We start from the raw sequence: 26,914 nt of genomic DNA, 5'->3' as shown, positions 1-26,914 counted from the left end.
CATGTGTACATCCATCATAATAAACAAACTTACTGTGCAGGGACATTAACCACTGTTGTTCGGCCGAAATTCTGTGGACTATCTCCTGCAAAACATAGGAATAAACAAGTCGTGTTAAGATTTCATGCTCTTGTCAAATACCAGTGTCAAAAATACAACTCTGGAAGTAATTTGAGGCCTGTGAATGTGGAATAAAGAAACTCTCTACACCCAAATCACTACGCATTAGGTTTGGTTGCTAGGACAAATTTGTGAACGTGCTGGTTTATTTCACAAATACAGTGACAATTTGTTGCATAGAGATGACTGTCAGCATCAAAACCCCCAACTTATTGTAACCAGCCGGCCCTGAAGCTGCACCACAAACTGGTCTACCACACGTCCACATTTAACGCTTTTAGAAGGCCACAGTAAACTTCTGCCACCGAGGTCGCATGAAAAGATTATTGCAGGTCTGAGAACAACAAGAGGTAAAGCTGGTGGCTTTTCACAATGTTCTTCTTGTGGCGTGGACAGTCAAGGCCTTTCCCATATTTAACTTGGCCCTTCTAACCCTCTATGGTGCCACCCAACCATCTTCAAACACTGTAGGGTGGTCTGAATGATGCTTTTACACACGTCCACTAATAGAGGGTTCAGACGGAGCCCTTCTACATCTTCAAGAGTTTTCCCAGGCCTTTCCTAAAGTCATTCATCGGCAGGCCCACCAGGAATCTGCATCCGCAGCACTCTGCAGATTTCCTGCCATACACAAAGTTTTTTTTTGTCATTTTCCCCAGTTCCCTCCAAATCAGTACAAAACAAATGTACACTACTGTTCAAAGGTTTGGAGTCAGTACGAGTTTTTTTTTGTGGTGTTTTTAATGTTTAAGATTTTGAATGAAGTCTCTTATGCCCACCAAGTCCGCTTTTATTTATTTTTATACAGTAAAAAATGTGAAATATTATTACAATTTTAAATAACTGATTTCTATTTTAATATATTTTAAAATGTAATTTAATCCTGTGATGCAAAGCTGAATTTTTAGCATCATTACCCCAGTCTTCAGTGTCACATGATCCTTCAGAAATCATTCTAATATGCTGATTTGCTGCTCAAAGAACATTTATTATTATTATCAATGTTAAAATCAATTGTACTGATTAATATTTTTGGGTACACGGAATTTAAGGATTCTTTGATGAATAGAAAGTGCAAAAGAACAGCATTTATTTGAAATAGAAAGTCTTAAAACTGCTACTTTTGATCAATTTAATGCATCTTTTAAGCATTTTCTTTTTAATTACTGACCCCAAACTTGTTAACAGTAGTGCATATATAATTAGGGGTGGAACGGTACATGTATTCGTATTGAACCGAAACGGTACGGGCGTCACGGTTCGGTGCACGAATTTACACGGAGAATACACGGTATAAAAATAAATAAAACTCGCGTGCAAATTAATTAATGTAATGCCGAACTACTGTTAGATACGCGGGTTCTTTAGGGACACATAATCTGTAGCATCGGCTTAGCTCTGAACGCGCGTTCACTTCAAACGTTGGCTTTACGCGCGTTCTATTCGCTTTGGACTAGCGTCGAACTAGACGCGAATTTGACGCTCTATTCGCGTTTGGTGTGACCGTGACCGCATAATGAACAGGCTGCGATGTCAAGATTGCAATGCTGGAGTGTGTGTTTGTTTGTGTGTGTGTTTGTGTGTGTGTGTGTGTGTGTGTGAGAGAGAGAGAGAGAGAGAGAGAGAGAGAGAGAGAGAGGCGCGCGGGCGCGATCGAACTGATTGAGTGTGAGTGTGAGTGTGAGAGAGAGAGGCGCACGATCGAACAGTGGAAACATAAAAAACATACTCCGTCATTTTGTTCCTACAGATCACTAAACCTGCAAAGTGTTTACTTATATTTGTGTACACTCGCAATAAAACACAACATTGTGCTTTTGTCACACTGTAAACTCTTGTCAAACTGTAACCTACAACTGTCACCCAACCAAAATCACACAAACACACACACACACTGTTTTAAAAGCAAAACATATTTATCCAACTCCATTTCAAAACAGTCTGTGGGTCCCATCTTTTAGACATTCATCATATTGCATTGGTTTTCATTTCTTGTCCTCGGAGCACTAATCTTACACGTTCTACATTGATTAAAAAAGAAAATCAAATGTTTTTAATGGTAGTATTATTTTATACATGCAGAAATCAATTATTTATAATTCAGATGAGAATAATGTTACATTGTCAATAATAATGTTAATTAAAATTAAGGAAAACAAATATATTGATCTGAAATATAGCAAAATAATTTCAAATTAATAGTACAATTACCAAACATATTGCAAGGTCTTTTTGTCTTTTTATTAATTTAATTAATAAACTAATTATATAAAACTATTGTCAGTGCACTGCAAATAAACTGGTTCTATGCCTTTATTAATAAAACTTATTTAAAAAATACAATGCCTTCTGCATTTTTGTTTTGCTTTTCCCACCATTGTACCGAAATCGTACCGAACCGTGATGTCTGAACCGAGGTATGAACCGAACCGTGACTTCTGTGTACCGTTCCACCCCTAATATATATATATATATATTTTTTTTCACTAGTACTCTATTCCGAACAAAAGCAACACGGCCCGATTTTTTTTTACACTCTAGAAATGAACCTATGAATGTTTTAAAGGTTTTGAGAAAGTATTTTAACATTGACAAAATTGCATACTTAATCTTTCAATTTTATTTTCCTTTTAGAACGTCCTTTAGATCAATGTCAGAGCATGGCATCATGCATTTAACAGTCATTTTGAGGTCACTCGAGCCAAATTCTATCTGAGAAAGAAACTCTAACACTAACAATCTGTCAAAACTGATTCATGAGATTATTCTAAACTGGAGTCTGTTTTTAGGTGCATGCTGATGAATTAAGATGTAATGCTGGTGTAATGCTTTATTCAAGTATACTGCCTTTTCCTGGATACCAAACGTGTTGTGTCTGTTGTCATGAATCCTTTATGGCTGAGCAATACTACAGCAAATAGTAACCAAGCAATTGAGGATCTGGTGGAGGTACCGAGGAGGTTCCCGGAGAGGTTGACGGGCAAGATGATGGTGAGCGACAGCAAACACACCACCATCAAGAGAATGATGATGTGGCGCTGGAAAGACAGGTACGTGATTGCGTCAATGCCACATTTACTGCGGATCTCCTCGTCCCTGTGGGAAAAGAACAGGGACAAAAAAGCTTCTTTAAAAAATAATGACATTTTTTCATTAGGCAAACATGTTCATCCAAAGTATGAGGGTCAACGACATGATTCATGACAACAACATTTTTTATCCCATCCATTAATTTATACAAAAATACACTACATAGATTCAGTTTTTTTTTTATCTTCTGAATTAAATATTATTTTTTAAGTCATTTTTTATATAAAAAGTGAAAGTAAAAAAAAAGTTATTTAACTGTCAACAGTTCTGATACTGTAATGAAGGAAAAAGCCAAAAAAAAAAAAAAAACATTATTAAAGGCTTTGGCATAATCATCTGTTGTGGTGGATCAACTAACATGCAGAAACATAAAAAAACAACAACAAAAAAACGGGAAATGATATCAGAAACCCTACAGACTCTTCTAAATATTTATTGCCAAGGTCAATAAATCTCTTATAATATCAGATAATGTGACATTTTTAAGTAGTTCATTTTTGTCAAATGTCATGTGGCGCGACTCTCCAAAACCGCACCGCACATATTTATCAGTTGACTTTCACTGTCCCGCTTTATTTATTGCTTTTTTTTTTCGTATCACATATTTTAGTAATCATCGTAAATTAGGTATCACTCGAAAGCTTAAACACTCAAAATTCATCCCGTGAAAACCATTTTGAAATTGGATATTGCATTACCATGGAAACAGTACTTTAAAACCTTTTAGCGGGCTCCTCCCCCTAGTGGGTGGTGTCATGTTTTATTTCACAATTCTACAGTTTTTACTGTATTTTTGGTGAGTATAAAAGTCAAAAACCTTTAAAAATATTACCGACCCCAAGCTTTTGAACTGTAGTGTATATTAAAGTTTTTCAAAACAACATGAAGACAAACTTGGCACACGTTTAAAAAAATGTCTTTCTTTCAGATTTTTTCTTTCCTTTTAAAATATTTTTTCATTTTCTTAATCGTGGACACTGTCAATAACCCATGTGAGTTCTCTAATGTTCCAACCTACACTATAACCCCTTGGTTTTGCTGGCGCTACACTCAACTAGTTTAACTAAAATGACAAAGACTGACTTTGTGAGAGTTTTCAGTGTTTCCAATGAATTATTGGCTTCAGTCAACAATATTCAATGTGTGTAGCAGTCTTTTTAAAAGACCACACAAATACATAAAGGCGTTGAGGGCTATTATGATTACAAGGAGCCCTCATTCACACAAAAACACACAGCCTCGCCTCACACGGAGCGAGGAAACTCTCAGCATGGCCTCTCGGTCTCCGGAGAGATCAAGAAGCTTTTAAAGGAACCAGCTAAATGTGGCACCAACATGCCATCCGACTCGTCCAAATAACATCTCGGCGACCGTGGAGACAGACTAGCAGCTGGTTTACGGTTCTGAAAGGCTTTTGAGCGTATCCAGGCGTTAGAAGCGCTGGTAAAGTGCCCGGTCCACCTTCACCCTGTGTTTTCCCTTCTTAATGAGATATAACATGAGCAAACAGGATGCTGGTTGATGACATCACCACTTTCTTGCACACTTACTTCATGTGGGACAGAGATGTGAGCCAGGAACAGAAGCCCTATAAAGAGAGGGAGGGAGGACAACGGTGTCATAAAAAGGTCTGGCATATAAAAACACAGAGCGCGTCTGGCTAGCGTAGCATCTGTCAGAATCATTTGTTCTTTAACTGAACATGGATAGCGTAACAAGTGGAAAAGGCCATGCAATATCTTTAACGTGGCTGTGATGTCTTGAACTGTCATTGCACATAAAACGAAAGGAGACAGAGTGAGGTCAGAATTTAAACGGACAGATAGTGTGCATAAAAGAAAATAGGGTCTGAGTGCACAGGCTATTTTATATGACATCAGCTCTGGGGCGACGCTTCGTAACAGCAGCTGAGTAATCCACGTCGACAGATTGAACTTCATGTGTGCCTCTTTATGTCTTTACGTATCAGCGGTTGAAAATTTGCATCAACATGAAGACGATAGTGACTTTAAAAGGGTCATGACATGGATATTTTTTATTATTTTAATATGTTCCTTGAGGTTCACTTAAATAAATAAAAAATTGTAAAAAAAAATGTAATAAATATATATACCCTTTGTCTGAAATGATCAGTTTTTAAGGGGCGGCTCCTTTAAAGGAGAACTCCGGCGCAAAATGAACCTTTGGTCTAATTACACATTGTTACCTAGTCAACCGTTATCTGAGATTTGTTATCATGATTATCGAATGTAAATAGTTTTATCTCTAAAAACAGTTTAGCCTATAAAGCTAGTATAACGCTAGTATATAGGGCATAGAGTAATGACAAATAAAAATCGCTTGTTAATACCACTAACAAGGCTCAAAATAGCCCCACACTAGCACGGTAGCATAATGAGGGTCCCTACCTTCAAACCGAAGCATTGAGAACTTTGTCAGTGTCCAGACAGTTTAATAAGAAGATATTTTATACATACAGTCAACTTCGCGTATACAGGCAGAAGCCATCTTTGAAAAACAGTCTCTACCAGTCGATCTACGAACGCCGATCCAAGCCTGCTGTTCGCGCTCACCTTATCACAACTTATAGCTCGTTCACATCTCACCAGCGCACTTGGATCGGCGTTCGTAGATCAACTGGTAGAGACTGTTTTTCAAAGATGGCTTCTGCCTGTATACGCGAAGTTGACTGTATGTATAAAATATCTTCTTATTAAACTGTCTGGACACTGACAAAGTTCTCAATGCTTCGGTTTGAAGGTAGGGACCCTCATTATGCTACCGTGTTAGTGTGGGGCTATTTTGAGCCTTGTTAGTGGTATTAACAAGCGATTTTTATTTGTCATTACTCTATGCCCTATATACTAGCGTTATAGGCTAAACTGTTTTTAGAGATAAAACTATTTACATTCGATAATCATGAAAACAAATCTCAGATAACGGTTGACTAGGTAACAATGTGTAATTAGACCAAAGGTTTATTTTGCACCGGAGTTCTCCTTTAAGGCTTGTGAGTAAACGGCCACTGTTATGATTGGCTAACATCACAGCATAGGAAACAATATTGTGGACACGAGTACGTTTAAAAAAAAAAAATTCATATTAAACCGTCATTTACAAAGGCTTATGAAATCATTTTCTTACGGTTTGTGATGCAGCTGCTGTCAGATTCAATAGTTCAACTTTCAACAAAAGATTCCCTCCATTACATTGTGCCTCGTTACACAAAGACCTCATATATGTCAAAAGATCAAGGCAAATTTTCTTTCTCATGTCATGACACCTTTAAAAAAACACTATCTATTAATTTTACTCGTTTCTAGGTAGGGTTGGCATCCATAACGAAGTGCAGGCCTTGTGATGTGAGAGGGTTTCTGCACTGCCAAATTTAGTAAATTCAAACGAAGATCCTGATCAAACGTTTCTTAAATGTGTGTGATGCTTTTTTCCTCACCGTGTCCTTGGTCTCTGAGTCTGATGGGCTGGATTCTGATGGGGTTTTCTCCTTCTCACTTTGTTCTCCATAGAATAATGATGTCAAGCTACAGAACAAAGACAAACAATAAAATGGACAGGTAATCATTTTTCACAAAATACACTTAAGAAGATCTCACATACTGTTAGAAATGTGGAAATATTATTCCCATGTTGAATTATATATATAGGCCAGGGCCAGTTATGACACTTTTTATTCAATTTTTTTCAAGATGGGTATATTTTGTTTCTTATAAATATTACAAAAATGTAAGCCTCTCATACCTTAAACACTTGGCAACAAAAAAGCTACAGTACATTTTCACAATCGCCAGTTAGTTTAACACATAATAACATATTGCTTAAAATATGACTTCTATATAAATTCAAAAGCAATACAAGATATCTGTATTTAAAATGCAAAACATTATTTTGGCCAGCAGAAATTTACTGTAACTGAATTCATTCTAATAATTAATAAATACACATTTATCCTGAGAACACAGTTGAACTTTTCAGTTAAATCTACTTTCATTATATAGTAGTAGACACATGCTTGAATGAATCTTATTGCGGTTTTATACTCGGTTTTTTTTTTTTTTTAAATATGATCATTTAATTTCAGTTTTGCTGATGTTTGCTTTAAAATAAGGTCCCATTAGTTAACAATTGCATTAACTAATATTAACTAACAATGAGCAAGATATTTGCTACGGTATGTATTAATTTTTCAGTATGTATAAAAATATGGTAACAATTAATTTTAAGGTGTCTTGGTTACACTGTAATAATACAATTTATGTCCTGAGTATTGGTAATATCAATAAACAACATATAATTACTATGGGGATTTTAATTAGGTTTAGGTTTGTTTTGGGGTTAGTTGCATGTAATTATGCATAATTCACTGTTATTACTATAGTAAGTACATGTAATATGTGTAATAAAAAAATGCACTGTAAAATAAAGTGTTACCAAAACTACAATTGTTAGTTCACGTTAGCTCAGGTCCATGAAATTATATTAACAGATACAACTTTTGATTTAAAAATGTATTAATAAATGTTACAATTACATTAACTAAGATTAATACATGCTTTAGAAGTATTTTTCATTGTTAGTTCATGTTAAATAATGCAGTTAACTAATGTTCACAAATGGAACCTTACTGTAAAGTGTTACCAACATGGTTTTGAAGAAAGAAGTCTTTGATAACCACAGATAAACCAAACATTAACTGAACGTTTGACTGAATAACTGAGATATAACAACTCTGAAATCTTCCCATGTGACAATTAAACTTTGTCTTATCTATATATCATGTCAGTCAGTGACAGTATTTTCCTGCCTCAATGCCTGTTCCAAAATTACTCAAGTATAATTAGCCTCAAGATCAGAAAATGGCGAACATTTCAGCCCATCAAGTGAAATTCTAGTGCGCACAAATGTAAAAGTATTATTACTGTGAGAGCCGGCGTTTTCTCTGTGGGCTGATGCAATGCTTTGCAAATATACACACTGAAAATCACCGGCACATTCGGATAAACAAAGACTTTAATGCTACATGCTGATGCAGAATAAAGCAACACTGCCAAACCTTTAGAGTTATGATTTCAATTTCACCCACTGCTCCCACAGGGACACTGTGTGTGTGTGTGAGCTGAAATGTTTTAATAATACTAACATACTGTACAGGTTTCTCAAAAACATGAGCAAAAATTAAATGATATGCTAAATGAATAAAAAAGAGTGCCTGACAATATAAACACTATGTATATTGTATATTATATCATAGTGTTGAGACTGCATTAGTTAAGATCTCTAATGACTTAATGTCCGCTGCTGACTCGGGACTTATTCTGCTCGACTTGAGTGCAGCATTTGATACCATTTCGCACAGGATTCTGTTACACAGACTAGAGTCTATTGGGATCTTTGGTTCCCGCTCCGATCTTATCTTACGGGTCATACTCAATTTGTACAGCTGAAGCAGTTTCGATCAAATCCTTCTTTTGTCACTACTGGTGTTCCACAGGGCTCCGTCTTGGGCCCTCTCTTATTTATTATTTATCTTCTACCTCTTGAAAATATTTTTAAAGAAATGTGGGATTCAATCCCACTGCCATGCCGATGACACCCACCTTTACCTGTCCTCCAAACCAACTTCTACTTTTCCTCCATCGATCCTTTCAGATTGCTAAACTAAGATTAAAGCTTGGTTTACATCCAATATTCTCAAACTTAACAGTAGTAAAACTCAAAATTCTTCTTGTAGGTTCAAAAACCAATCTGGCTAAATCAAATTGTTCCTCTGTGAACATTGATCATTTTCCAGTGTCTCTGTATAAACAGGTCAAAAGTTTGGGTATCATCTTTGACAGTACTTTATAATTTGAAGCTCATATAAATAGAGTCACTCGATCTGCATATTTTCACATACATATTATTAATCGACTTCTTGTTCATGCTTTAGTGACATCACATAATGATTATTGTAACGCTCTTCCTACGGCCTTCATGCAAAGCTTCTCTACAAACTTTGGTTAGTGCGAATTATTTGCAGAACTTCTGTAACTGAAAATATTACTCCTATACTACAACACTTGCATTGGCTTCCAGTTAAATACTGTATTGATTTTAAAATCCATGGCACTTAATAATCGTGCCCCTTCATACTTATTTGTCCTTCTTCACATCTACACGTATCTTAAGAATTAAGATTGTCTTCTGCCCTCACTCTTGTTCTCCCTCGAACTCGCACAACTTCTACAGGGTCTCGAGCCTTTAGTCCCTAATTATGGAACGACAGGATGTGCGAAAAAGTGAAAGTCTTCTTGTTTTTAATTCTCATCTTAAGACTCATTTTGTTAGGCAGGCTTTTATGTGATCGTATTTGTATCCAGTCTGCCCAGGCTGTAATGAGGATCATTTATTATTTAATGTTGATTGTTTTATCATGTTTGTAAGGTGTCCTTGAGTGTCATGTAAGGTGCCTATAAATAAAATGTATATTAATAATAATATCATGTCAAATAATATAATGTCCTAAGTAACCAGCAGGTGGCGACAGGATCTCACACTGACCTGCTAAGCATTCAGTTCACTCAACCACCACACACAGTTGTTCAATTATTTACATCGTTAATGCATTCGGCAAACAGTCAACAGTTATGAGATGATACCTGTCATTTTCCATAAGAAGAGCCAGGCGGCCGTAGTCCCACGCTGCCTTCCTCAAACAGGAGAAGATTAGAAGCAGGAACTACAATAAAAATAAACCAAACCTCAATGATATCAGCATACTGTTCATATCATGTTCAAGATATGAGTGACCTAAATAAAAACGGCTAGTAAATTACATGCACAGTGAACAATATCTGATGCTCATGCATTTTAAAAGATGTGATATATTCCAGGATATAGCCAGAAGGCATTGTGCCACTTTAAATGTGTGCCAAAGCTATTGGTATAAACAGAATAATAAGCATTTGTGTAAGTAGACCCTTGCACTCACTAGACCCCTGAGCAGCAGTAATAATTAGCCATTTCTTTGGCCGGATAGAGACGAGGTGTGTGGTTGTCTTGGAAACTAACAGGCTGTGCGGTCTGCATGCACACTTGTGTTCATAATGACTCCGGGAAGAACAGTCAATGAAAAGACAACAGAAAACGCTTACTACTGGGAAGCTACTAGTCTCTATTTAGCTTCCTATGTTGCTGGTTAGCAACTTATTCTAAACTTAAAGGTGAAGAGTGTTATTTCTTCCTCACTAACGTCACCAAAAGTAACTGCAAACACTCCCTATGTTTATAATTTAATCATGAGCGATTCAATGTTGAGTTCAACTCAAATGTGCTGTATATAAACTACTGTTTAAAAGTTTGGGGTCAATAAGTAAAAAAAAAAAAAAAAAAACTTTTATTCAGCAAAGATGCATTGAATTGATCAAAAGTGACAGTAAATACTTTTTCATTGTCACAAAAAAAATCTATTTCAATTTAAATGCTATTGTTTAAACTTTCTATTTATCAAAGAATCCTCAAATTTCAACACCTCATACTTTTCCACTGCAATTTTAAGCCCTGTTAACTGTTGCAACATTGATAATATGAAATGTTTCTTAAGCACCAAATCAGCACATCAAATAAATGCAGCCTTGATGAGAATAAGAGACTTCTTTCAAAAACATCCCAACCCTAAACCTTTGAATGGTAGTGTATATGTATTCACTGCAAAAAGTGGTAACCTGCAATTGTTACTTTAAAAAGCTGGTATAGCTTGGTGGTATAAATCAATGTATTTAGGTTGATTTAGCAACATTACATAATTATTGACTTGAATAAAACTTAAATGTTAGCATTTTTAGGTCACCACATTTTTCAGTGTATATGCGGCAGCAGGTATGCTTTTCTTCAAATTAATTAAAGTGTGTTAACTTTTCTTTTTTATAGATTGGGTGAATGTCATGGGAAAGAATATGTCATATTTCACCCCAAAAGCAAATAACTAATTAAGACATTAGGACTTTTTACATAGTGACATTATTTTTATGACAACTTAGCAAATTCCCCTCCCAAATTCTCATTAATAAAAATAATCCAATTTTTTTTTTCATTAAAGTTTTTTGTTTTTTTTTGGCTTTTAGTATGAATGTTAGCCTTACTGTTATCTATAAGCGAGTATGCTCCAAAACAATGACAAAATTCGCATTTAGAAGATATAAGCATTCAAACCTTACAGTCTCTCTTTTCTGCCAATAAGGACCAATGATTTTGATGATATCACTCTGCACTTCTTCTCATCAGATTTTCTGTCCAATCAAATTCTCTCTAGAATCTGAAGCGTGAAATATCCCGCCCCCTACATTATAAATAGACACTGATCCTGCAGTTAGGGAACGATTCAGACAGTTTAAATATGCTTTCAATTGGGTCGAATGAAGCCTGATTTCACATTAGTGTCACGCGAACCAGTCCAGAGACACGAGAGCACAGAGCGGATCATATGTGCGAGTCGGTGCAGACCACAAAACACATTGGACCCATTTGAATCCTGCACAGAATGCTGTATTGTAATATGGAGGAGAAATGGATAGAGATTAGGAGGAAACCGTGCCGTGAAATAAAAGAAATGCTATTGGCTACTTTAAAAAAGGAAAGGAGCTGATCGATATGTCTTGCCCTGTCTTCCTGTTTCAGTGGAAATTATTCAGATTTCTCTCAACATGGGGACTGCAGAAATGTCAGTCAATAAATGGCAAAACAAAGTAACTTGAATTACTAATTTTAAAAAGTAACTCTATATATTTAGTTGTGAATTTAAAAGTAATACGTTACTGCGCTGCGCATACAAATTTTATTTGAAATTTTATGCAAAGTATTTTTGTCTTTTGATTTTGGTGTGAAAAAACAACATGTTCTTCACCCAGACACCGGAGTTCTTTAGGGTTCAAATTCTGAGGATTAAATTCTCAAACAATTAGAGGTAATACCATCATTGAATCTCAAGAAATGACATAAGATGCACTTGACATTAAAGGCCAGATTTACTAAACAGGGCAAATGAGTGTGAAAGCGCAGATGGGAGTGCAAAGTTCTGCGTGTGATTTACTGACGATGTGCAAATTAAAGAACAAGAAACGTATTCAGATCATTTCCATAATGACCAACGCAATCCACCAAGAGCAGCGCAAATTAGCGTCCGGTTTAAGACATGCTTTCTTTGGTTGTTAAATAATGGTGCAAATACCAGTAAATTGACTAGCGCAAACCTTAGTAAATCGCCTTGCATGATTCATTTAAAGGTGCTCTATGTAACTTTTCTACTAAAATGAATCCTTTTTTTATTGCCTGTGTGTGAAGGGGTTGTAATCACACATTAAAATGATCCACTTGTCGAGTTTTGCTATTACCTCTGAAGGCCAGTATTCCTATTTCTATGTGAAGTCTCCGGGTCGGATTTACCGCGAAATCCAACGGATGTGACGTGCATGCGCGCTCCCGAGCCTCTCTCCTTATATACAGTCTATTGTAGACGGTCAGGGAGTTACGTCCGGTTAAAGGCGCACGTTTTTCGGCTTATATCTCAGTCAATCTTTGATCAATATTCCCAAGACTCTAATCGTTCGTAGTGCTGGACGGGGCCTTTCGAACGAGCCCACCCCCGAGGTCCAACTCGCCCGGCTCCCCGAGTTATAGCCGTTCGAAATCGGGGGTCCCAGCGAACGGCGATCCGGTAGGGGACATCCCCGAGGCCCGCCACTCTAGCGTTCGGGCAAGGGTTCCCCTGGGACCTCCTCCCCCGAATTTGAGCTCTCTGGGTCTTTGCGTTCCAGAGATACGAGCGATTTTCTTCTGAGATCGCGACGTCACTGGCGTCCGCAATTTTGCAGCGCGCCCGATGATTTTCTGCTAATATCTCCGCGAAAACACCACCAAAAACTATGGAACTTATATGGTTCTTTTCACCTCGACTAGATGGTCCCAACCAGCTCGGTGCTCGCCGAATCCGTCTAGTATTCGCCAAGATATTTGCGTAATAGACGGTATTGTCTATGAGTTCGAGCACGAGCGCTCTTGTAAAATTTGGTTGCAATCTGAAACATCACCACTAGAGGCCGCTAAAAGTTACATAGAGCACCTTTAAATACTTTCCTCGCATAAATTTTTCGTCTGAAAAGGAAACTCCAACAAATGCATATGCAATAAGGTCAGCCGCAAAAATAACCCTGTCCACGTCTTTTCAGCGCTCATTTTTCACTGTGTCTTTAGTAAATCTGAAAGTAGTTTTTAATGCCAAAAGAGGGTTTGCGCTGGCGTAAGCTGTTAGTACATCTGGCCCTAAATGTCATGCAGTTGTAGCAAAACAATGAAATATGTTAGCAGGGATGTTGTACCAGCCACACAACGACGTTGATGGCGAGGACAGTGGGGACTCCTCCAAAGGGCAGGCCCTGCAGGACACTGCTGCGAGAGTGAGAGCGATAACATCTCTCTGCTGTGCTGTTCTCCTCCATCAGTGAGCCCAGGACGTCCAGCTCCTCTAAAGGACTGCCACCAGCTGCAGGCCAGGACTCAAACACCGGCTGAGACGAACCCAACAGGTCAGAGCGCACCGCCATGGCTCACGAAGCCCTTCAAACTGTCAAAGCATCACTGAGGAGAGACGACAGGGAACAAACAACATCAAAGACATGTGGAATATTTGAAAAGATAATAACAGTGAATGTATTATAGTGGCCAATGATGATGTCAACTACTCATTCATATGGGAAAAAATACAAAATGAGTCAATCAGGAAACATTTGTTACATGAAATGAAGCAAAATAAGTTTAAATAAAATAAGTAGAAGTACTAAAATTTCTCAAACAAGAACTGAAATAAAAATAAAGCTAAATAGAAGTATTTAAATCAAAAACTAATAAGTAAATGTCAAGAGTTTTAAAATGAAAACAAACTGAAAATAAAAAAGAAATGAAAGCTAATTCAAAATATTAATAAATAGCATAACATAATATATAAATCTGATCTCTGATTTTTGATTGCAGACTTTGGTATCTTGGCAAATCAGGGCACGGATTAAGACATTGTTGAGATATGTTCTGAAACCTCTGAGATTACTAGGGTCTTTTTTCTTAGGAGAAAGAGATGTTTCCTCTAGGGAAGATTCCCTTTTATCAGCTACTTCCATAGACGGAGTGTGTTTAGAGCTAGAAATCTCAGTCTTACACAAGATATGTGTAATACACTTTTTTTCCAGCAAGGATGCATTAAATTAAATGTGACAGTAAAAGTAACAGATAAGACTTTTACTTTTTTGTTACAAAAAAAAATCTATTTCAAATAAATGATGTTCCTTTGAACTTTTAGTAACACTTTAGTTTAGGGTCCAATTCTCACTTGCTTATTAGCAAGCATATAACTAGGATATTGGCTGTTTATTAGTACTTATAAAGCACATATTAATGCTTTATTCTGCATGACCATATTCTACATCCCTTAATCCAACCCAATTCCTAAACTTAACAACTTTACTAACTATTAATAAGCAGTAATAAGAAGTTTATTAAGGAAAAAGTCATAGTTAATAGTTAGTTAATAGTGAGAATTGGACCCTAATCTAAAGTGTGACAGAACTTTCTATTCGTCAAAATATCCTGGGGGGGGAAAATAAACAGTTTCCACATAAAAAATATTAAGCAGCACAACTGTTTTCAACATTAATACTGTAAATGTTTCTTGAGCAGCAAATCAGCATATTAGAATGATTTCTGAAGGATCATGTGACACTGAAGACTGGAGTAATGATGCTGAAAATTCAGCTTGGCAAACACATGAATAAGTTACATTTTAAAATGTATTAACATAGAAAATACTTGAGATGGCATTAGTGATTTTTTTAAGACATATGCCTTGAACTTCTGAAGAAGACAGTAATTGGATTTCCTCTAAAAAATGTCAGTTTAATGCTGACACTGATGTTGATCTTCATCTTTATGAGGTCTGAGCAGTTAAAGCCTTGTGCAAAAAGCTGGTACTACTGTAGCTACGGGGCAATTTGAACAAACATTTCTAAACCTTTGAACAAACACTGGGGCAGCTTGAAGCACCATTTTCATTCAGTTTAACAGATGTGTTTCAATTACCTTTATGAATATTGCCCTCAAGCGCATTAACAGGAACACACAAAACAGGGTCAACGCTCATTGCTTTGTTTCTTGATATTACAGATAATGATGTGCCTTAAAGGGGTCATATAATGGTACATGCACTTTTACAAGTTGATTGTACTGAAATGTGTGTTGGCAGTGCCTGTACACAACCATTATATAATGATAAAAATCCATCCAGTGTTTTTGTTTTAATCTCCTTATATGTTTTCCCCTGCCTCAAATCAAGCCGTTCGACCTTGTGACGTCACACGCTCGGACGCCCCTCCCACGATTATTGATTGACAGCAGCATTTCAACACAGACCCGCCCTCGCTCGTGAGAGCTGTCAATCATAGTCCGCGCGGATCGGCGCGGTCATTGTTGATATGCTGGAGCACTGTCTATGAGCAGAATGGCGTCTAAGCGATTGTGGTGTTCTGTTCTTGGGTGTAATAACGAACACAGCAGTCATTTTAATGTTCCTAAATCCAAACCACTGAAGACGCAGTGGCTGAGTTTGTTTTCGAAGGGAATATTCCCCACGAGCAACGTCAATGCTTTCATATTTGCGCGAATCATTTCTCACCAGACTGCTTTATAAACGAGGGTCAGTATAAAGCTGGTTTTGCTAAGAAGCTGCTCATGAAAAAAGGATCGGTACCATCTATTCGTGTTTCTGCTGAACCTCCAGAAGAACTGAAGTGAGTGTAACATTTTATTAATCTTTATATTAATATTTATATTAATCTTTGCAAATCGCTAGCTGCACGCTTCACAATGAATGCGTCTAAGGTTTACACTCAGGGTACATTACGGCATGTTTTCTATGTACGACGTTCTCAATATAATTCATAATCCCACGTTTATACTGAACAACACGTTATGGTTATTGTGTTATTGTGTTACAAACGGTGTACGCACAGAACAGAGAGGCGGGGTCAGCAAAGCTCATTATCATTTAAAGGCATATGCACTGAAACGGCGTGCTGAAAACAGAGCTGTTTTTGACCAAGTAAAATAAGTGTTTTCTTACAATACTAATGAGAATTTTTAATTAAAGTATATTACAAACTTTTAATTTAGACCCTAAAGAATCATTTTAGCTTGTACAAAAATGGTATTATATGACCCCTTTAAACTGATGATTCCCATAGTACTAACAAACCATCTCCCAACTCACACATAGACTAAGCCACGTCACATCAGTCACTTAATCCCCATAAAATCACTTTTTGAAGCAACATCATCCTCAAGTCATGCAGACAATTTGACTCTAGCAAATCTAATCGACTAAAATTAAAAGCTTGCGAACAAACTATAATTTATGTTGTTTTTTCATTCTACATTGTTGAAATATACATGGATTAAAGTTAGTTATGATGCTGTCATTTCCTGTTGTTTGTAATGTCAATCAAATGGCAATTTGCACCGAAAATTACCTGAAGGCTCTGAAATATATATATAATATTATACAATATTGCAATAATAATAAATGTTTAAATTGACTAAGTTAATATATATATATAAGAAAATTAATATATTTAAGTAGTTTTACAGTTATAGCTTTTATAGCTTTTTTTTCTAAATCGGGTCACACAGCAAGCTATCAGTATGAGTTAAAGCTCGCTTTTGATGAGAAAAATCTTGTTGACAGAAAATAATGTGACATCCCCCATAAATCACTAATTTACTACTGTCAGCTCAAATAAATAACCAATACAATTCTGCACGGTTGCTGACCAAGACGAGCTCTTCCAGTCGGACAGACGGTGCATAAATGGCTCTTTTGCGTAGTACAGTCTGACACTATCCTCTCGCCATAGGGTAGGAAAGAAAAACTAACAGCCATCAGTCACAGGTTAAGAAATGATGATGATGAGTCAGCAGTTCCCTGCTCTATACACTGTGTGTACAGTGGTACAATAATATACTACACTATACAATGCTGTACAACACATAAACAATAAGTTCTACTAAAACTTACAACATTATTTCATAAGTGAATATGCTCAAAAAAGAATGCCCCCAAAAAATCACATTTCCTTTACAGCTACAACCCAAGATTCATGAATATATTGTGTATATAAAAGCGTCTCAGATAACAAAGCACTGTGTATACAGTTTATACCCAAATCAATGAATAAATAGATTTGCATGTGTAAATATCAAAGCCGCAACAACATACTGTGTGAAAAAAACATATGTCAAATGCATACATAAGTACTATTAAGGTACAATGTTCATTCATTTTTAAGTGTCAATTAGATCATGTAAACAGTGAGATCTAATGGGAGACAAACTGAAAGTGAAGTGTCATCTCACTCTGTTAGGTGTTTTGTAGTTTACTTGAAAAGACTGAGAATGTGTAAAAGAAGAAACACATTTGCCTCTACAGTCCCGTTGTTGTGAGCGTGAGCAGCTGGAGATGCTAAGAGCTAAAGCCACCTGAGCTCCTGTCCTGATGACACGCTGAAAACATGGCACTCGTGTGGCAGAGAATCACTGGCTATAAATCCAACATGAGAAGAACATTTCTGCCAAGTGTCCAGTACAAACAGACCCTTTACAGCTGCACACTGAATAACTCATATGCTGGAGTTTGAAAATAGCAAAATGGGGCACATCTATGAGGATCTTTTTTTGTTTAACAAAGTTCTTCAGAAATATATTCCCAATTAAGGCAAAGCATATTATAATATATTAATCTCACACAAATATTTTGCGCCACCTCAGTTTGCTTGAAATTTATTTGTAAAAATAGAAAAACTTCATAAAAAGCTGTTTTGATCATGTTCACAAAAGGTCTGTCAACTGTGTTCTTTAACCTACTATGGGTCAGAGGAAACTGTGTGTATGAGCTAACAATGTGTGCGATGTTTCCAGTTTTTTCTTCATTTTTAATAACTAAAGTGCTGCTTGTCATATCCATTCAGGGTATATTTTATATCCAGACAGGTTGGAGTTTTGCATAACATCTCTTAAATTTACCAAATGTTTCTTTAAGGCAGATTTACAATATGTAACAAAAATTCTGTCCTTGGTGACTGTGCTGAGAATATCACAATATCTGCACAAAAATCTGATTGTTTTTAAATGATTAAAACGATTGTTTTAAAATATTAAAACAATCTCTGTACAGAACAGACTAAATAAGTAGCACTTCATCAGAGTTTGTGGTGGCATACAGTTCTCTTACGAGAGGTTCTCTCGTATTGCGTAAGCTAGCTTACGCTACGGGAAAGATTAATCTTTTCTGAATTATTGAAGCCAAAAAATTATCCTTAATTTTGTATCCATTGTCAACGCAGTGCAGCAGCTGCAGACCTTGAGCGGGCTATCTAGCGAGCTCATTGGTCGCTCTGCTGGAACTGCTGCAGCCTATGGACGGACAGAATGAACTCGCATCCAATGAGAGGCGCTCGCGCCTTCATCACGTCACAGCCCACCAAACTGGGCGTGGCTAGAGTGTATATTAGAGCGGTCCAAAGGCTGCATCCCTGATTTTCATCTCTTCAGCGAAGCTCTTCGCATCTAATTCACAGAAGCCGCGTCGCCGTCTGAGGGGCATTTTAGCGAGCTTGGACAGCGCTTGAAGAAGCCGGCCGCCTTCGCCACCTTCAGCCATCCGGCAAGCTACGCCATCCGGTGACGTATCCTTTTTTAGAGCTAAGCTAGTTCCTCAGGGAACTTCACAAAAGAGCACGAGCGTCTTTTTAAAGATGCCTCGCACTAACTGCGGCTCATGCCGCGCCCCTCTCAGCGCCGGAGACCGCCATCTCATCTGCGTTCTCTGCCTGGGACTGGAGCACGCAGAGCTCGCTCTCGCTGACGGCAGATGCAACCTCTGCGAGGAGCTTCTGATGTCAACCCTGCGGGCTCGACTCGAAGCATTTAAAGCCGAAGCCGCCGCGCCGCCTTTCGTCTCGCCGCGCAAGAAAAAGCGCCGCTCCCAAAGGCCGCCGGAACCGATGCTAGAAGCGACCGTCTCGCCGGAGCCTCTCCCTCGAGCCTCGCCTTCACCCCCCCCCCCCGCCCTCCCCGGACGCGCAGTTGCCGCCGAGCGGCCGCACTGCTGCCATTTCGGATGACGAGGTGGAGGTAAAAGACTGCTGTTCCGTCTTGGCTTCAGACAGCGAGGAGTGGTCAGCCTCTCTCGCCCCCTCCTCGGCCCGCGAATCCAGCAGGACCCGCGCCGGAGTCGAAGAGGAATTAATGCGCCTCCTCACACAGGCCGTCGACCGCCTCGGGCTCGAGTGGTCACCGCCCCCTGAGCAGGCCCCCAACAGACTCGACGGCTGTTTTCTACAGAGCCGTCGCCGCGCCCGCGGCCCGGGCCGCTCCCTTCCTGCCGGAACTCCACGCCGAGCTCACTAAGTCGTGGAGCGCGCCTCTCTCGGCCAGGACTCGCTCCCATGTCTCCACCTCTCTCTCTTCGGTGGATGGCGCCGCCGAGAAAGGCTATTCTTCCATCCCCCCGGTCGAGGATTCGGTCGCAGCGCACCTTTGCCCGCCCTCCGCGAGATGGCGGTCTAAGCCCACGCTCCTGTCTAAGGCCTGCAGAACCACTTCCGCTTGTGTTGGCCGCGCTTATGCCGCCGCCGGCCAAGCCGCATCCGCTCTGCATTCCATGGGCGTCCTACAGATCCTCCAAGCGGATCTGCTTCGGGAGTGGGATGAGAAAGACAGGCACCCAGAGGCAGTATCAGACTTAAGGAGCGCGACGGACCTTTCTCTTCGCGCCACGAAAGCTGCAGCCCAAGCCCTGGGAAAGTGCATGGCCTCGCTAACGGTAACCGAGAGACATTTATAGCTAACGCTTGCCGACATGGGGGAAACTGAACGCGCCACGTTCCTCAACGCGCCGCTCTCTCCTTCCGGTCTCTTCGGGCCCGCGGTGAGTGGCATTATTGACCGTTTCTCAGAAGTCCAGAAAGCCACCCAAGCCATGAACCTTTTCCTGCCTCGTCGCGCTAGCTCCTCTGCAGGCCGCCCACGTGACCGGCCTCCTGCACGAGACTCTGCACAGCGCCCAGCTCAGCACAGCCAGACCTCTCAGCGTCGACAGGGCGGCCGCCCTAGATCGCGCTCAGACAGCCGCCACAGACCGCCGCCCCCCCGCGGGCCTCGGCCTCGGATCACGCTGAAACCTGAGAAACCGAAGTCCTCCTAGCTGCGCTGAGAAAACGAGGGCTCAGTCCCACCGTGGCCGGACCGCCGTCGAAGCTTCGCCCCCTGTCAGTCCCCTTCTCTCAGGCTACTGCAGTGGTTTATACAGCAGCCAACAAGCCGGTGACGCTACCCGCTTGCCTGCACCCAAACGCCGTTTTTATGGCAACCCAGAGAAATCTCTTAAAGAGCAAACGTGCCTTATGTGTAGAAAATGTTCCCACAACCCAGTGTTCACCCCTACACACAAGCATTACACTACCCGTGTCCCTGTCAGAGCCCACTCACATAAAGCGGGCACAGCCCGCTCGAGTGTTAGAGTCAATAAACGCGCCCACGAGCCCGTGCGCGCGCCGCCTCTCTGCCCGCTCTGTCACACGGCCAGCCATCACCTCTCTGTATATAAGTCCCGTGCCCGTGACTATGCTCGCGCATCACTTAACAGATGTGACTCTTTCCCCATTCACCTCAATCGGCTGTTTGCAAGCCGTCATGCATAAGCACAGTAAGCGCGCTCACACATTCTGTTCAGCTCGCTGTGTGCGGCAATCAGGGCGATTTGGCCATTCACCCTCTAGCGTTACGCTTCAAAGCGTGGGAAGCTATCCCAGGGATACCCAAATGGGTGTTAAGCACGATAAAACAAGGTTATTTGCTACAATTCGATCGCCACCCTCCACGCTTCCGAGCGCGGCTCGAAACGACTGTGAACACGGCAGCAGCCTGCATGCTTCGTTCAGAAATAGCAAACCTTCTGTGCAAAAGGGCTATAGAGAGAGTGCCGCCTTCTCTGAGCGAGTCGGGGTTTTACAGCCGTTTTTTTCTTGTTCCCAAGAAAGACGGCGGCCTCAGACCGATTTTGGATCTCAGATTTTTGAACAGGGTGCTCGTGAAAAGACCGTTCAAAATGCTTACAGTCAGGAAACTCCTCGCGCATGTGCGCCAGGGGGACTGGTTTATATCTCTCGATCTGAAAGATGCTTATTTTCAGATTCAGATAAATCCCCGTCACAGGCCATTCTTGAGATTCGCCTTCGACGGTCAGGTTTATCAATACACCGTCCTTCCGTTCGGTCTGTCCCTAGCACCCCGTGTTTTTACGAAGTGCATGGACGCGGCGCTCGCACCCCTGCGGAGCCAGGGCTTGCGAATACTGAACTATTTGCACGATTGGCTGATTTTGGCACAATCACAGACCGAGCTACTGTCTCACAGGACAGTTCTCCTCAGTCATCTGAACAGCCAGGGTCTCACAATCAATTGGACTAAGAGCTCACTTCAGCCCAGTCGAGCGATTTCCTTCCTTGGAATAGAGCTAGACTCCGTGGCTATGTCGGCTCGCTTATCAACACAGCGCGCGCGCCATGTTCAGCGACTAGCCGCATCTTTTCAGATGAACAACCTCACGCCTCTGAAACTATTTCAGAAGATGCTAGGTTACATGGCATCAGCCTCAGCAGTACTCCAGCTGGGTTTACTGCGCATGCGCCCGCTTCAACATTGGCTAAACACCCGCGCGTTTCGCCGGGCTTGGGCCACAGGCCGCCAGCTGATCAGAGTGACTCAGACCTGTATTTCAGCTCTGCAGCCCTGGACAGTGGCCGAATGGTACCAGCGGGGAGTGATGATGGGAGCTGTATCCCACCGAAAATTCATCTCGACAGACGCGTCCAACACGGGTTGGGGCGCGGTCTGCGAAGGCTCACCGGTGTTTGGCCTATGGTCAGTACAGGAAAAGCTCCTTCACATAAATTGTCTGGAAATGATAGCGGTCGAGTACAAGCTCGTGCGCTTCCTCCCGGTCATTCAGGGTCACCACGTCCTGGTCCGTTCGGACAACAGATCTGTGGTATCCTATCTAAACCGTCAAGGCGGCGTCAGGTCCAGGAACCTCTTCCACCTGACAGAACGCATACTGAGTTGGTCCCAGTGCCATCTGCGCTCGCTGAGAGCGACGCATGTGCCAGGCCACCTGAACGACGGCCCAGACAGACTGTCCAGAGACAATATTCCCCCAGGGGAATGGTCTCTGCACGCTCTAACAGTCCAGATGCTGTGGCGCCTATTCGGCAGAGCAGAGATAGACCTCTTTGCGTCAGAGGAGAACTCTCACTGCCCAGTGTTTTTCTCGAAAAGCGAGGATGCGCTGGCCCAGGACTGGCCCAACCGCCCGCTTTACGCCTTCCCTCCCATCTCGCTATTACCACAGGTTATACAGAGGATCAGGGAAACGCGCTGCTCGGTGCTCCTCATAGCCCCGCGCTGGGAGAATCAGACATGGTTTCCGGAGCTTACGCAGCTGTCACTGACAGCCCCGTGGCCCATTCCAGTGAGATCAGATCTCCTCTCTCAAGCTCGCGGCACGATCTGGCATCCCCACCCAGAGCACTGGGCACTGCACGCGTGGGTGATCAACGACTACCCGTCGCTTTGCCAGAGGGCGTTATGAACACTATCATACACGCTAGAGCTCCCTCCACGAGAAGACTCTACGCGTCCAAATGGTCTGTGTTTTTAAAATGGTGCACCGACAGAGATCTGGACCCACGGACATGTGGGGTTTCGCCGCTGCTCGTGTTTTTACAAGAGCTATTGGATAAGGGCAGGTCCCCATCCACGCTCAAAGTATACGTGGCGGCCGTCGCGGCGTTCGCTGAACCCCTGCACGGCCAGTCACTGGGAAAAAACGAGCTGGTCATCCGTTTCCTCAGGGGAGCTAGAAGGATGAACCCCCCGCGCCCCCCATCGGTTCCTATCTGGGATCTTTCTATAGTTCTCGAAGCTATGAAAGCCCCTCCTTTTGAACCGCTTCAATCCGTGGATGTGAAATACCTTTCACTCAAAACCGTTTTTCTGACTGCCTTGTCATCAGTTAAACGTGTGGGAGACCTTCATGCGCTGTCTGTCAGCACTGCGTGTCTTGAGTTTGGTCCAAATGACTCCAAGGTCATTTTAAAGCCCAGACACGGCTATGTCCCCAAGGTGATCGGTACCCCGTTCAGAGCGCAGATCATTTCCCTATCGGCTCTGCCAACATCCGATAGCGAATGTGACGCCAATCTCCTCTGCCCTGTGAGAGCACTGAGATTGTATACTGCGCGCTCTGCCTCTTTCAGACGCACTGAGCAGCTTTTCGTTTCGTTCGGAGGGCGCACCAAGGGTCTCGCCGCCTCGAAACAGACACTGTCTAGAATAGATGGATAGTGGACGCTATTGCTGCTGCGTATGCATCAAAAGATCTGCCATGCCCTTTAGGCATTAGGGCTCACTCCACTAGAGGCATGGCCTCATCGTGGGCGTGGTCCAGCGGGATTTCCATTCACGACAAATGTGTGGCAGCGGGCTGGGCTTCCCCCTCCACCTTTGTCAGATTTTACAATCTGGAAGTACCCGCCCTGCAGGCAAAATTACTAGCGGTCTAATACGCTACAGCTCTCCTGGTGAGCTGCACTGATGGGAAACTTTCCACAGACCGGCACTACCGCTCTGTCTCTCTTCCCACTATGTGCTTATGTATTGCATACACACTGGCCCGCGCTCTTGCTGGCCAAAATGCTTTCCCCACTCATAGGGCTCCCCGGGGTTTTTCTCCCCCTGGGCTCATGCTGTGGAGGCTTGGCGCGCACGGCGTTGACAATGGGTTCCCGTAGCGTAAGCTAGCTTACGCAATACGAGAGAACCTCTCGTAAGAGAACGAATCGGTTACCTAACGTAACCTCGGTTCTCTCTAGATGAGGGAACGAGTATTGCGTAGCCAGCCAGTTTGGCGGGCTGTGACGTGATGAAGGCGCGAGCGCCTCTCATTGGACGCGAGTTCATTCTGTCCGTCCATAGGCTGCAGCAGTTCCAGCAGAACGACCAATGAGCTCGCTAGATAGCCCGCTCAAGGTCTGCAGCTGCTGCACTGCGTTGACAATGGATACAAAATTAAGGATCATTTTTTGGCTTCAATAATTCAGAAAAGATGAATCTTTCCCGTAGCGTAAGCTAGCTTACGCAATACTCGTTCCCTCATCTAGAGAACCGAGGTTACGTTAGGTAACCGATTCGTTTGTCTGTAACATAGTTGACAAATTCAACAGGGAAAACTGTCACATTGTTACAGTTTCATTTTCATTGACTTTTAGGGTACGTTTACATCATAGACAGTAAAAGAAATGGACACAGCGACCCCATAGACTTCAACGGAGAAAAGTGAAGTCAATTGACCCTTCGCAGGGAGCGCATGCATTCGGATATTTCGAGATCGGTTTCAGGCCTCGTTCATATGTGGAAATAAATCAGATGTAAATCGGATATGTGACAATGCGACTGTCATGTAAACGGGCAGATCGGATTTTCCGAGGCATTAGGCTGCGTCTCCACGGTTTAATGACGAGAGAAACCCCGACGCGCATCTGCGGATGGACGGATGGCCCGACGAAACATTGTGTCGTCGTAGGAGAGGAATGTGGACACACGTTGACACAACATAGCCTATCAAAGGTTGGCTTGCTCATCCTAAAATTTCGGACCCACTGCTCCTCGTTAAAGCCCGCCACAATCTCATGAAAGTGCGTTTACTGCACTATTTTTTTTTCACGTGGCATTTACGCCAAAAATAGTTTTTGCGTCCATGATACGCACTTTATGGCGTTTAATACGCACGTTTACAGTGCGTATCATCTGCAAGCAAAAACTATTTTTGGCGTATAAATGGCATGAGAAATAAAATTTGTGCTATAGATACTCACTTTTATGAGATCGTGTTGTATGTTCCCACCTGTCCTGAGATCTCGCTGCGCGTTCGTCCATCTGAGCAAGAAGACCCCTTTAAACATGCGCGATGTTTCAGTCAAGTGTAAACACATGACTCGGATATGGGTCACAATTTAAAGAACGTGTAAACGGACGGTAAAAAAAATCGGATATAGGCAACAAATCAGAATTGGGCATCAAGACCTGCAGTGTAAACGAGGCCTAAGCACTCACTTCCTGATTGCCAAGCGCACTGCGCAGGCTCACACTGAGCTTGACGACGTAGATGTGACGTGAGCAACCTGTCTCACAGTTGTACGTCTTCTAGTAGCTGTGCCAAGAGGAATCTGAATCATTCCCTTCCGAATCTTGCAGAGCCGGAGAGCGTGAGTATTAGCTGTCCATGAGCTAGCAGCAGGAGCAACTTTATGACTCTCTATGGGCTTCTCCCTTGACTTTATGCCTCCACATCCCCCCGATTGCGCGCGAGCTTCTACTTCTGTCTATACGGTAATTTCTCTACTGTGCGACAGGGAGTCGCGTGTTATGACGCAATCGTTAGCCTATTTTTACAAAAACTGCTTCTACGGGGCCATAACGTAAGATACAAGGTAATGGAGCCTTTTATACATTGCCGTGTTTCTTTAGAAATAAACAATGGACAAATGGAGTCTTTAAACGCCTCAGATGTAAAGTTATTCGCTATCAAAGTGACGCCAAAATGAATGGGAGTCAATGGAATGCTAACAGCAGGTGAAGGCTTGTTAGCCAATGGCGGCCCCCGGGGAGGCTTCAGTTTCCGGCTGGTGGATTACCCCCTTGGTTTACATGACAATGATGTACTAAAAACTGAAAGTTTTTCTTTTGCGTTTTTCACGTATAGACGTCAATGCTGTCAAACCCATCGCTGTTCACACAGATCTGCGAAAACGGCTAATAATGCTGTATTATTCATGCCAGGCCAGTAGTTGGTGATGCCACTTTGTAAAGAAACCAATAGAATGAACACGTAACGCGCATGATGTCACCGTTTTCACAAACTTGTGTTTTTGTAGTTTACACAGAGACAATAATGGTATTGCTTTCATAAACTTGCACTTTGAAACCCGTTTACATAGGTTTGTCTTTTCAGGCCCCCAAAACACAGTTGTCATGTAAATGAACTGCCAAAACGCATTAGAAAGTTTTCCATTTTTAGCTAAAAATGGTGTCGTGTAAACGCCCCCTTAGTTTTGTTACGTTGTTTTTCGTTGTTAAGTTTACGTTGTTAAGTTTAAGCTGCTAAAAGATCCGCTACTCCTTATCTTCCCCCTATCCTGGACATAACAAAATCATCTTTAATTTCAATATGGTATAATGATTAAGTTTGGAAGCTAGCAGATGTGTTACACAGATTAAATATATAAACCGAAACGAATAGTAATTTTATTAAGAAAGCATATATGGCTCTATAATTGGCGGAACATTTCACATTGTGGATGGAATATTTAACATCCAAAAATCCATACATCCATAGCTTTCTTTCTTTCTTGACTAATATCATGAATTATCAATTCATGTGTATAATTAAGTGTTACGGAGTCGCACCACATGACATTTTATAACCTCTGATTTTTTAAAAGACTTTTCTTGACATAAGACGGTCCTCTCTATGATATTTTTTATATGGCTTATT

At 41.4% G+C, this 26,914-nt stretch overlaps 1 protein-coding gene across 1 annotated transcript in view; it reads right to left on the bottom strand.

Annotated features, from left to right (window-relative positions):
* tmem63c (transmembrane protein 63C) overlaps positions 1-26,914 on the bottom strand; it is a 68,526-nt gene that overhangs the window by 26,076 nt on the left and 15,536 nt on the right. The window contains exons 2-7 of the mRNA XM_056245490.1: positions 13,581-13,839; positions 9,867-9,946; positions 6,665-6,752; positions 4,761-4,798; positions 3,074-3,216; positions 34-85 (exon numbers count right to left, since the gene is read on the bottom strand). Of these exons, the coding sequence (XP_056101465.1) occupies positions 34-85; positions 3,074-3,216; positions 4,761-4,798; positions 6,665-6,752; positions 9,867-9,946; positions 13,581-13,805 (626 nt within the window). The 5' untranslated portion in view covers positions 13,806-13,839. The remainder of the gene's footprint in view (positions 1-33; positions 86-3,073; positions 3,217-4,760; positions 4,799-6,664; positions 6,753-9,866; positions 9,947-13,580; positions 13,840-26,914) is intronic.

The sequence above is a fragment of the Rhinichthys klamathensis genome, unplaced genomic scaffold (genome assembly GCF_029890125.1).
Source record: "Rhinichthys klamathensis goyatoka isolate OS25496 unplaced genomic scaffold, OSU_Roscu_1.1 h1tg000032l_1, whole genome shotgun sequence".
Lineage (NCBI taxonomy): Eukaryota > Metazoa > Chordata > Actinopteri > Cypriniformes > Leuciscidae > Rhinichthys > Rhinichthys klamathensis.
Note: the sequence above shows the minus strand (reverse complement) of the source record. Positions and strands in the feature narration are given on the sequence as shown.